Below are 13,723 nucleotides of genomic sequence, written 5' to 3'. Positions count from 1 at the left end.
GTGCTCGGGATTAGCGTAACACTTCCTTTTCTGAATCAGGAATGTGCCTGCAAGCATCGTTTGCATACAAAACAGCACATTGCGTCTCTGCAATTGTCAATTCAAGATGATGGCACTAACATCCATTGCATGATGATGTAATTCTTCGAGGCTTGATATTGTAAGGTGCTAAGTATTTTCTCCATTTCAGATTACTTGAAATTATATTTATCCTAAGTCAATTTGTTTAATGTTGATCAAATATAAAAGAACATGCTAATAACTAAAATATTAAATATATGGATTATAAAAATATAGTTTATGACAAATCTAATAAAGCTAATTTGGTATTGTAGATGTTAATATATTGTTCTATGTACTTGGTTAAACTTAAGGTCCTCTTTGGATTGCAGAAATTCTGTATAAATTTGTAGACTCTAACCCTTTGGATTCTTCCCAAGGATTGGTGGCACGTAAATTCCCACAGAATGGATTCATTTGCCTCAATTTCATAGAAATTTGAACATCTGGTCCAACCACTTGGACTCAATCGCGTTGGACCAAGGTGATTTTCCTCTATTCCATCCAAACAACTATTCATATAGTTCTCCTGTGTTTGTAAACCCATGTTTTGTACTATTCCCGTGTTTCACAATTCTACAATGTAAAGAAGACCTATGTAAGTTTGAACCAAAAACAATCTTCACAAAAAAAAAACTTAAAGACAAAGCTAGAACTTAACATACTCCCACCATTCCAATGAATAAGGCACACACACATCCCCAAATTCAATTTTGACCATAAATTGAACCAACACTACATATTTTTGTGACTTGAAAATTATACTATTGAAAAGTTCTTTTGTTCAATGGTATAATATTTATCACATATAACCAACATTTGATAGGTCTAAATTATCATCAAAGTTGAAATTTGGGATGCGCCTTCATTGGAATGGAGTAATATGAAACAGAGAGGTACTCTTCAGATCATATTCACGCCCCAAATCAGATGAATCTTCTTACTCAGGATTTGGGAAAATGTAAGTTGGATTCCTCCAAGATTCCTACTTGTCGCGAACAAAAAATATAAAACTGAGACCCAATCTTTTTTTTTTTGAAATGGAGGCATAAGATTTGTCTCATCAATTAAATAAGAAGAGAATAGATTTTAGAGTTTTACAACACCCACAAATACGGCATAGCAATTACTCGCCCATAAAAATATTTCCTAATTTCTTTGCGCCCGCGGTCACCCAAAGCTTGGCCTCGTGGACAATGGCAGTGACGAAACACCCGTGCATTACTTTCATTCCAAATGGTCCAGGAGACAAGCATGATGAGAGAGGCCAAAGCTTGCCGATTGGGGTTGCGATTGTCGGTTCTCTTGTCCCACCATTCGTAGACGGATTCATCCGTGTGCCACTCGGATGTATCTATGTGCGCGAGACCAAGCCTCTCAATGAGAGACTTCCATATCCGAATTGTAAAACGGCACTTGAAGAAAATGTGGGCATCCGTTTCTTGCTCCCTATTGCAAAGTTTGCAGAGGCCACAATTTGGCCAACCTCGTCGCTGTAAACGATCGGCGGTCCAAATCCTATCTTGTATTGCCAATCACGCAAAAAAATTAACCTTTGGAGGTGCCCATGCCTTCCAAACCATACAGTCCAAGGGGGAAAGAGTCAAGCCTAAGAATTGAGCCTTGTACGGGGAAAGAGTAAGCCTAAGAATTGAGCCTTGTACGCAGTGGCCGCCGTGTATATCCCGTCGTTTCGCGTGCTTTCAGAAGATGGTATCTTCAGTTTGCTCATGAAGGTGGACATCATTCAGGAGAATCCAAAGAGTGAAAAATTCCCAGATGTGGGCTGCGGTTACAACCACGACTCGGAGCAATCCTATCAAACCCTCTGATACACCAGGTGGTTCGGAACTGCATGCACATATGCCCATAGTTTCTGTCAAAAAGATGCAAGTTTGCATTGTCCACTGGAAAAGGTATTTTATCCTTGATACACACAATCTATGAGTCAACACAACGGTATACACATGGCACAGGGGAAAGCAACAACAAGTCAAGAAAGTCAACAAGTCAAGAAAGTTAATCTAATCTAACATCCACTATGGTGCCATGGTGGGCAGTCGCTAAACAAGTACCTCTTTACTGGAGCTGCAAGCACCCCTACTCTATGTGGGTGGAACACGGCAACACAGGCCGTGAAACACAATATAGCAGCCACTGCCACAGTTGCGACAAGTCGCGTTCTCATCATACCACTTGGAAAAGGAGCAACCAAGGCGGGATTAAGCCATCTAGCATTCATCTCAGGGGCGCGGCACTGCCTGTGTGACACAGCTTCATTAGTCACAAGCGGCACACTTACTTCCTCTTCACACTCGGCATTGGTTGAGGGCAAACAGAAATCATCACTGGCAGTGACATTCTGCAAAAAGATTACAAAACATCGTTGTAATTCAGTTAGCCATATGCAAAATGACTGAATGATGATGCCACTCCAAAAGGTTACAGATAAACGTGATACTGATGCTCCTAAGCTTACATTTTCATAAAGACAAACATCCTCTGCCATGACAACCCTAGGACCAACTCAATGTTGACACATAATTTGTAAAACTAATTCTACATGAGAACAGAATGGTTCCAGATTTAAGTGCTTTCAAACTAAAAACGATTATCTTCTTAAACAATCAACATAGACAGATGGAAGCTAAAATAACCAAAATACGACTATACATAGATGTTTATCTAAGAACCGTGGCCAGTATCACGATTTCCCCTGATTTTCTGTACTACTGACCATGAATTGCATGCTTGTAGCGCGCAATGGTAATGAGCTGATGATTACTTTTTCAGAAGAAAAGAAGAAATTCTCAATAAAACGCACAACTGAAAATTCAAAATAATGTTATCAATTGAACTTGCTCTGCTTATCCAAAACTTGCAACTGATTTAATGTAAAAAAAAGCATAAACATGCAGAGATTCTTGCATTAGCTGAGTTCGAGAAGAATATTTAGCGTGGAATTAATAGGGCTTGCACCACAATAGCACTTACTTCTTTACCAAGTGGCACAGAAGTGCCCAAGCTTGGCTGGTCTGAAACGCTATCACCACACCACCTTGTTTGAAGCTGTGTTTCTTCGTTGTGTTTAGCTCTCTGATCAACAATGATTCGAGCATGTCTTATATACCCAACAAATGCTGTGACATGATGTTCCAACCGCCCACTTTCCAGGTTAGAAAGAATCTCAGAGCCTATGATGTTGTCCGATGACTTCACAATCATTTCAAGAACATTGGTAAAATTGTTTTGTATCAAGAACTCCAACACACATATCCATCTCTCAACATTTGTTTTACTCAGTAATTTTTTAAATTCATCTGGAGAAGGCTTCTTTATTAACCACCCAATCTCTATCAGGAATCCTGACATTGCAGTTTGTTGAAGCTTCCAATGCTCACAAGGATCAGAAGTAATACCAGGGAACTCTCCATTTGCACTCTTGTACTTGGAAGAACCACAAAGAGCATCTTGTATCCTCTCTAGTTCAAAACACAACTGTTTGCTACAGAAAAGGATAGGGACAAAATTTGATAGCCCAAACACGTTTTCCACCTGTAGAAGGAAAAAAAACTGAAAATATAGAACTGCAATCGACGATCATCATATATAACTACAGAAAGTGTCGAAGAATGACAACATAAGCTGAACTGTCACGCAGTTAGATAAATGGTAATTGCTATTCTTGCAACAGTGAACCATTTTGGAACCCCTTAAATATTACAAATATAGCATAAATAATGGGTTTATTGTCGTCTTTTGCTATGTTATTTCAAGGTGTAAATTTTGGCTCTTCTTTAAGGCAGCGTTTCAGCTCCTGTGAAGCATATGCTCCTAAATGAACAGTAAAATTGTTTAAAATGCTATAAAAATTCAAACAACACTGTTTTTATTTACAATATACCTGTATGTCTTTTATCGGCTTGCAAAGTTTCATGGACATATTTTGTGCCCTGGACAAAAAAAACAAAAACTGGTGCTCTACAAAAGCGATTTTTTTTTTTCGCACAGGCCACAAAACTCATCTTTTTTCCATGAAAATTAATATGCACACATAGGACACAGCAGGACATGTATATACTTTTTCAGATTTGTTTGACATTAAGGGCATCATCATTTGTTTCACACCAGGAGCATATGCTCTTGGGTGCTGATGTGAATATCCGGTTTTATACACCTATACTTTTAGCGCCAATAACAATAGTAGCTCACTAGCCAGTTTTGTTATGCCAAACAAGAATACATTATCTTTGCTGAAATTGTTCCAAATACAAATGCCATATTGATGCTGTGTATCTTTATCACAGGAGAAATTAAGCATGAACCATAAATCCCCACTATGCACTTGCTTCCTATAGTTTTCAATCGTCAAGTACTTTGTGATGCAAGTCTGTTTTGCCCGTGTTTTCTGCAAAGGGCACATATGATCTTACTATTGTACAGAAACTTGCAATTATTGTCCAGCTTCTATGACATTAGTTTTCACTTCTTGAAGTGCACAAACCAAAGTTGGTGAATATGAACCAAAGTGCCCCAAAGCCCTGTGTGCGATGTAGAGCAGCTAATGTCTCTTTGAGTATTGATGCCTTATTTGAGGAATCAGTTCAACATCACACTGTTTGGAAGGGATGGCTTAAGCTTAAGCCTAAGCAGGGTTTTCTATTAATTGGTACAACTGTCAGGCTGGTCATGGCTAAGAATTTAAAAGTATAGCTTAAGTTCGTACACACTAATAACTATCTACATAGGACTGACAAATCATAACCGAACTAATATCAAACACATGCAACCTAGATGGATGCCACTAGAAAAGATTAGTTAATATGCACCAGACTCTAAAGTATGGAGGAATTCGATTGGTTTTGTCGCAAACTTCACTTACTTCCACAAAACCAGGTCCATGAGTATCCGGCTTTGTTTGAGTGATGTTTATCCGGAAAACTTCGTGGTGAGAATCAAATGTAGAAGCACCATTTTTCACGCAACCAAAGGTTTCACGAGACGTTAGACGGCAACAATCATGCTTCAAGTACTCTCCATCAAACGATAGAAGTGATCTGCCATGAGAAACATAAATTGAATGGTGATTCAAGCACCCATAGAGCATTGTGAACCACACACAAATTCATAAGAAGTGTTCATCTATGAAGCTTATAAGGAACTGTCTCATGTGGATTCACTTCATGCACAAATTTAGTGTTGGAACCAGGAAAACTAAATCCACAAACGAGCACTTAAGATGCATAAAGTATAACAATAGAAGGGCATCGATCATAAACCAGAGTGTTCTCCCGATGATCAACAATTATCAAAAGAGATAAATGACAATTTTTTTACTTGGACGCTAAAGCTATTTCATGCAGAAATTGTGCGTGCCGAGACAGTTTGTGCCTGAAACTAACAAAACAAAACAAAAATGCATACTGAAGCCACACTACACTCACATTCACTTAGTTATTCCTCCAAGTGACAGGAATAGGCTAAAATCCAGGAATGGTTCATTTAATAACTTGACCAACTAAACAAGATCACTTAATAAAAATATAAAACACGAGGTTATGGGGAAACAGTGCATATTTACTTTAGTACTCCCTCCGTCCGAAAATACTTGTCATCAAAATGGATAAAAAGAGATGTATCTAGAACTAATATACGTCTAGATACATCCCCTTTTATTTATTTTGATGACAAGTATTTCCGGACAGAGGGAGTAGAAGCTAAGATCAAACTTTACCGCGGAGACTCTGGAAAGCCCACATCACAAATTTGTGACAATAGACACTAAGGTTAGAAAATAATACATACAGCAGAAGTTTCAAACAAGAAATGTTGTACCGCAATATACATGGTAGAAAAACAGCCAGCAGAAATCACCACAACGTCCAAGGGCATATTATACCTGAATTTAGGCTGATCAAGAGAACTTCCACAAAGGAGTAGTTCAATAGGCTTTCCTGCTTCAAACCATGTTGGATGAACACAATGGATCCTGGGGGCTTGTACCTCTAATCTGGTACTCATCAATGTTGCTCCATCTTTAGTACAGATATTAAAAATCCTCGGTTAATAATCAGATACTTTTGTCATGAAAAGTTTAAAACAGAAGATGTAATAATATATAAGTTTAAATGGCAATAGTTCCCGCATTAACTGGGAAATGCTCAAATCTTTGAACAGTTCATGATTATAGATTAAAACTGCGCACGTAAGCGGAATGGGAGTATGTTAAGGATCCTTGCATCAAACAATTGAAAACAAAGGGGTTATCTTCTCATGAGAAAATTCTTCTGGACAGATACATAATTCAAAGGCTCTACAGCATATAGTAGGCTAGTAGCACATGCAAATAGTGCAACTCCCTCCGTTCCTGAACACATGTCATTCCAAAGTCAAATTTTGTTCCTGGATACATGTCATTTTAATATTTCAAGATAACCTTACACCAATTTTCCATTGCATATCCATCTTTGGCTATTTCCAATCATTTATTAATATGGACTAGAGTAAAACACATCTTTCATATGTGATAAGTTGTCCAATAAAGGGGGTGATGCAATCTTTTCTGCATACATCTTTGTTGCAGAGTAAATTCCTAAAACAGTATGCATTCAGCAAAGGAGGGACTACATAGTTGTGTACGAACAATATAGTTCAAGAATGATATACAAATATTACTATACTTGAAATATGTCATGGAATTGAAAAGTACATGGCACACACCTTTCAATACTTGAAATATTGTGTTATTGGCATGAACAAAAAAGGCCCCTTTGCCCAATAGAAGACTGCTCGGAGCATTTACCAAGTTTCTGACAAGATTTGCTGTATCTTCTGATAACTGCCAAGAGAAATGCAGATATGAATTGCGGGCACTCAATGATATGTTGAAGAAAGCTAAAAAGGTTATGATATAATTTCACGGCAAATCCAGCAAAATCCTTTTGAAGTGGACTCCCATAAGTGGTAAAAATTGACTTGCACAAGCCATAGAGACATCAATTCTGGACTGGTGGTAGTACTACAGTTATCAGTTCGCATAAGTTACACAGTACAAAATGATATTTTAAAAACCAGGCTGTGTTTGATAGCAAAGTATTCCTTCTGTAAAGAAATATAAGAGCGTTTAGATCACTAAAGTAGTGATCTAAACGCTCTTATATTTCTTTACGGAGGGAGTATTTTTTAAGTATTTGAGGAATACTACAATTTTAATTACTGTGACCTGTTTGGCTACCAATACTAGAGTATTCTCAAAATCAGAGTATTTTCTCTCTAATAAAAAGAACCCTGGGCCTCTTCTTTTTTTTAAAAAAAAAAGCAGGCGAGTAAACGACTTGCCTCGCCATTGGCAATAACTCACACGTCGTTATCCCTTTTTGAAGCTGTTTCCATGCTGCCGTGCCGTTACCCCTCTTTCTGGTCAATCCACTCAGCTCCGCTCGTGGAGGGATTGACGACTAGTTCGACGCAGCTAGCCTAGGCCCAGCTCTCCATGGCTCAATCCCAAGGGAGCATCCTTATTGGTAATATACAAGCCTTGTGCTTGGGCGTTCAGTTTATGCATAGCCATTTAATTAGTTTATGCTTGGCCGTTCTTCGTGGATGTGTATGATAAATAAGCGTGCCCTACATGCAATGGCTAGCTAGCTTAAAATGTCCGTGTTTGCAACAGCTAACAGCTAGCCATAATTTTTACATCGCTGCTCACAGCTCTAGCCAGACAGGTCCTATGTATTATCGATACTCCAAAATACTTCGATATGTAAAAACCGTGGTATCTCATATCATCATGCTAAAATACTGTAGTTTTTCGATACTTCGTTTTTTACAACACTTTGCTGCCAAACACAGCCTAAGTCTTGATAGTTTGTCTTTATTTGGATGTGTGCAAAAATCTTCATTCAGTTTGAAGTAATTGATGATTTTGTTTTAGCATAAACATCCATACCTTGTCCCACATATGTTGTGGCATTGCAATAAATACAGTTAAAATTGTACAACCAGGACGAATGTAGCCCTCCAATTCAACAGGCATGCTAGACAACCACTCAAATATCTGCATATTTCAAATGTACCACTGACTGAGAACAATTTCTTTGACATGAAAATATCATCCAGTGTTAGAAACTTAAAGCCATGGCCAGTTACATACTTGGTTACGTAGACGCCGAGGAAACTCTGCGGGATTCCAGTCGTACAACTTGAACGAAATGCGTCCTGTGGGGCACTAGAATGGTGATACAACATTATCATGACAATTACAGAGGGAGAGAGGGAGGGAGGGGGAAAGTCTCACCAAACTAAAAATAATAATGCATAATGATCACACTAAATTAAACAAACAAATTTGTATGGGAAAAAAACTCACTGAGGATGAATAAGCACTCTTGCTGTCATGCACCGGAGAATTCGTAAGTTTAGCATTTTCCTGTTTTGCACCAAGGCAGGCTTCAGCAGAAGCTGCAAAAGTCAGTATGCTTTTACTTCGGTCATTTTGCAAGCTGAGTTGTGTACAAGTTGGAGAACTAAGGGCATCTTCAGATCCCACCGGTGTTTCTCTGTCTAAAACTTTGTTGCTAAGAACAGTCTCAAGCATGTCACAGCTAGCGCCATCTATATTCTCTGTATATCAAAAGATATTAACAAAGATGTTCCAGATTAGACAGCAAATATTTACAGAGTACACAAAAAGGAACATTAGAAGAAAGGGAGCTGGACATTAACAGATGCATTTTAAAAGTACCCCACCAAACAAGCATATAAAGATAATGCTCATACTGGAGCTCAATTTGGGTCAAACTTAGAATTCCAACAAATATGTAGATGCTCTAAACAAATGGCTAGAGGGTGTTTAACTTGTTTTATTTCACTTAGGAGTGTTCTTTTTTTATTGCTACAAACTAAACCTTGTCTACGTTGAAGTGAGGCTATTGATTTGTTGAGAAACGACTTTCAAATTTATGAAATGGTTTATTTATTTATGCTGATATGAGGATAAACACCACCAGAAAATTATGTCATGGTGAGGGAGGAGACTTGGGTAGAAGAACTGAAGAAGGGCTGCTTGATGGTAATATCAAGTGCCTGCTTCATTATAGATGGGTCTCCCCCTAAAGTATCTAATCTCAATCGTGTACCTAAGTAATACAACTATTCTCAGATTCACTAACAATAGGATAATAGGATACATATCCACACTTAGTTGAAGCTGATTAGGGCCAGCTGCCGACACTTTCTTCATGCTGCCGGCTGCCACCTAAGTTAGGCCTAACCCTCCACTCCTCCTGGATAAGCAGCTCATTCTCGAGTGCAAAATGATAGCTAGGGCTCAAGTTAAGACTGTACAAGTAGAATTCCTCTGGTTTACCGAGTTTGCTGAGCTTGCTGCAATGTTCTTAGTTCCTACGGACTTGATGCCATGTTGACAAAATTCAATGTAGCTTGCTAAAGGTTTGAACCAGTATTTGTTCATCCCTAGCTGAAATCCCTGATACCCCCCGCGTTCATGGGATGCAGAGATTCTGACTAGATGAGTAAGCTGATGTTTCAAAGACCATTGTGTGGGTGTGGTAACAGTGCCAAGCTATTGCCTAATTTTGAGCTTGTTACTGAGGGCCAGGCCAAGGCCCACTGCGGAGGGCTTGGCTTGAGCACTAAATGAAGGACCATCTGGCCTGGTTTTGGACTGAGCCACTGAGGCACAAGCACATCTGCAGGTTTGAGTTTGGAGGAAGTTGTGTGCATGGGAAACGACTAGACATGCAGTGTCCCATGGTGGATCACCACGATTGCTGGAAGCCTGGAACATGAGTGGCCACCGCCTTTTGATGAGCAGATACCGCTGCTGCTGGTTACAGGCTCAGTGCTGCAGTTCTATCTGATGGCGATGAATAGGAAATAGCTGTCGAATACGGTGCTATGGTTGGTGCAGCCAGCACAGAAGCAATGGCTCAAGTCCATGTATTTTCTCCACATGCAAGCTGTCCCCACTGTTGCTCTTGTCTGTAACGCCACGCTGTTGGCACCGAACTGATACCATCTTGACTACCGCACTGAGGAAGAAGGGCTCAGGAAAAGGACTGGATCTGGACTGCAATGAAGAACCTAGAGAGAGACTAGATTATTTCCTTCATGTTCCTTCACATTGCATAATGATAATATAACATATGGCTGGCGGCTTCCTTGTATAGAAACTCATACTCGCTTCCTAGCAATAGGATTATCCTTATTTGGTTGGCTAGGTCCAGTTGTACCCCTTAGCCCACATCCCTAATATGCACCCGAGGAAGTGTTGAATGTAATCCATCCACGTCTGCATATCAAGGCTGCAAACTCCGCATAAGCGCTCAAAGGTAAGGTGGCCCTTTAAGTTGGATGTAACAACTAAATTCTTGCTTTTTGTTGGTTGGGTGTTATGAATTTGTTTGAAGTGGTAAAAGATGTTGGCCTTGAGTTTCTGGTGGTGAAACTTTGTGAAGAACCCAGTTTCCTGCCTATAAGATGCTCTTGTCGCAAAAGTTCACAAAAATTGCGATGTTTCCTTGTTCTCGTCTTCTGCTAGAAGGTTTCAAGTTGCATAAAGAATATTGATGTTCACATCCGTGGAAGGAACTGATTTACTCCGATGTCAATTGCAACAATAAAGGAATGTAACCTATGAATAACATGTATCCAAAACAAATACTGAGCCACAATGGATTTAGTAATAAACTTTTCCCTGGTATTACATAATTCTGGTCAATAGTCATATCTATAGGAAAACCCTGCGCCTTCTACTTGAAATGTAAAATCTTCTACCAGAGCGAATAGATAAAATAAGTTTGGGAAACTTGATTGTTCTTTGTAGGCTATCTAAGAGACAACTTACGCTTTATGCACATAAATAATCGCTTTAGCATGTTATGGAAAGCTTGTAACAGAGCAACTACAACAAGATTTAAAGTTAACATGGTAAGATGGCTAAATATGCAAAAGAAATGGATTTTGCCTGACAAAGCTGGAAAAGTTATTTTTGGTCCTACCTTCTCTTATTTCACCGCTGCCGCTACCATCAGCTGACAAATCCAATTGTTCATCTATCTCTTTCTCCAATGTGCCTTTTGAATCAGGTTTCCTTCGTCTTCTTTTGTTGTGCCTCTCCAGCTTTCTTCTACAACTCCTTTTGTCTTCATCAAAATCTAATAATATATGGAATCTGCAACAGAAGTATGTTCAGAGAGAGAGAGAGAAAGAAAGACAGACAGAGAGAGATTATAGCACACCAAAGTAAACTATTACTACAATCTACAAATCAGCAAGAACAGCATAAACAGCCAGCACAATTGTTAGACTGGACATAAGAATAATCAATAATAGATTGTCCGGGGAAGTAATCATCTTAAGTATTAAAGACTAATAATTTTTAAACAGTTGCTAAAAATAAATGAAAAAAAAACTTGAAAGGGGTGTGCAAACATAAGCAAGGACGTATGCATTTGCACTATTTGTACGCATTTGCACTATTTTGATAAAAGTGGCCAACAACATCATGCTGAAACCACATACAGTACTCATAAAATAAGCTGTATTACAATTATAACTAAATGTTATTTGCTTGCAAAGTTTAATGACATTTTACAAAAATGAAGAGATTCACAACCATGTGTGCCTACCAGTGAACCCCAGGAAAGTTCTCGACCATTTACAACATACCAACTCCCGAACCACCTCCTGGTGGAGTTGTGGGCGTATGACTCCACCCACCAGTGCTTAAATCCTAGCACCCGCATTTTCGCTCACGCTTATGTGCTTTAGTGGGAACTTCATGGGATAGCGGATGTATTCCCGGCCTCCACTAATTCTAGGCATGTGCTTGGAGACGCACACACATGTGGCGTGCGCGTGCGCGTGTGCATGGTGTAAGCGTGTGTTTGTGTGTCTACCATGTCATAGGAAAAAAATATGATACTCCCTCTGATTCATATTAATTGATCTAAAGCGGCGTTACTAAAGCAGCGTCAATTAATATGGATCGGATCGGAGGGAGTATTAACTCTACTTGAAAATAGAATTCATCAATTCACTAGAAATATCACATGAGTCCCGACAAATCCTAGATAAGTTTTGCCAGGATGACGGAACCCTGGGTCCAAACAAAAAATCTATAAGTGGCATATCTTTAACAGTGGCATTGCTTTCAAATGAACCTGCATTTCAATGCAGGGGGCTCATACGTCAAATATTGCATGTCACCGCACTAGTACAGCCTACTAGAAGGGGAAAATTCCTCTAGCATGGTAGGCTGATCGGTTTTCACACAATTAGTCCATTACACCTACAAAATTGTGCTGCAAAATGTCTTCTTGAGATAAATTTAAGGCAAATAAAATACAATTACTGTATAAATCTTGAAGAAGCTTCCAACAAATCAACCACGACAGCATGCCTGAGGAACTCTACTCCAAAAATTAAAAATGCAGAGTTTGTACCGGTCCTTAACATACAATCGACAGCTTGAATGAAGGAAATTGGAAATAATGATCCAACATCCAGTCTTATCGAAGAACTATAACTTAGTGAGGCGATCATTTCACGTATTTAATTTAGTATCCTATACTGATCACAGTGGAACTTGTATTCAGCAACTAACAAGGGGCGAATGTGGCTTACTTGCCGCACTGCTGGCAGTAGCGCTTCTGGACGCCGTCGATCATGACGGCAGAAGAATGGGCGCAACGCAGACACACCCGGTGCCGCTTGTGGTACCCTTTCAGCTCCTGTATATCCGCCTCACAACCCGGCACTTGGCACCTCATTTCTGCTGCTCCCCCGCGGCCAGCCACTCCACTGCCACCACCAGCACCACCAGTTTTGACTACAGCCCCGCTGCTACCCCGGCTGGCAGCCCTGGGCTTCTTCCTCGGGCCGGCAAGCGCCTCCGCGGCAACCTCATCGACCTCCGCGGCGGCCGCCATCTCATCCAACTCGGGGCACGCGCAGGGCACAATCCCCGCGAGGTAGTTCGGGCACACCAGCCGCGGGTCGCGCTTCCTGACGCCGCGTCTGCTTGTCCCGGCCTCAACAGGCGGAGACGGCGGCGGTGGCGCCGGCTCCGCCTCCACTGGCTGCGGCGGAGGCGGGGCGGGGAGCAGCGCCGCCTCGGCAGTGGGATCGCCCTCGATCCCGAGGGGGTCATCCCACGGGAGGAGCAGGGAATCGTCTTCCGGGATGGTGAAGTCAAGGAGGTTGTCCCAGTCCCAGACGGGCTCCCCCGCATCGGCCGCCGCGCCGCCCCCGCCGGAGTCGGAGACGTCCATTTCCTAGGAATTGGAAACCCCGCCCACGAGCGCCAAGCCCTAACCCCAAAAAAGCACGCGCGGGCGCGCCCGCACGCGCGATCGGCTCCCGCGACGCGGGGTCTCGTTCGCGGTTCCGCGGAGGCGTCGAACGTGGGGATGGGGGGGGGGGGGGGGGGGGGGGGGGGGGGGGGGGGGGGGGGGGGGGGGGGGAGGCGGCCGGCGAGGCGACGAGGGCGAGCGAATTGGTCGTCTCGTCGGGGGAGGAGGTAGTAATGGTTGGTGAGCGGCGTAGGACGGCCGGGGCCAGGCGCGCTACTGCTGGCGCGTGGGGCCCTCGCGTTCGGTGTGCGGTTGGTGACGGCGTGACGCCGTGACGGAGACTGCGC

At 41.4% G+C, this 13,723-nt stretch overlaps 1 protein-coding gene across 1 annotated transcript; it reads right to left on the bottom strand.

Moving 5' to 3' along the window:
- Nucleotides 1-1,933: 1,933 nt before the first annotated feature.
- On the bottom strand, nt 1,934-13,514 carry LOC125517649 (squamosa promoter-binding-like protein 9). Its single transcript, XM_048682858.1, has 10 exons — nt 12,709-13,514; nt 11,082-11,254; nt 8,429-8,682; nt 8,213-8,287; nt 8,009-8,116; nt 6,781-6,898; nt 5,960-6,095; nt 4,943-5,117; nt 3,055-3,615; nt 1,934-2,422 (listed from the first exon to the last, which is right to left on the bottom strand). Exons 1-10 carry the CDS (start codon nt 13,353-13,355, stop codon nt 2,090-2,092), a joined length of 2,580 nt encoding a protein of 859 aa, XP_048538815.1. The 5' UTR covers nt 13,356-13,514; the 3' UTR covers nt 1,934-2,089.
- Between the last annotated feature and the right edge of the window lie 209 nt (nt 13,515-13,723).

The sequence above is a fragment of the Triticum urartu genome, chromosome 1 (genome assembly GCF_003073215.2).
Source record: "Triticum urartu cultivar G1812 chromosome 1, Tu2.1, whole genome shotgun sequence".
NCBI lineage: Eukaryota > Viridiplantae > Streptophyta > Magnoliopsida > Poales > Poaceae > Triticum > Triticum urartu.
The sequence above is the reverse complement of the archived record's forward strand: the minus strand, read 5'-3'. Positions and strand labels throughout refer to the sequence as shown.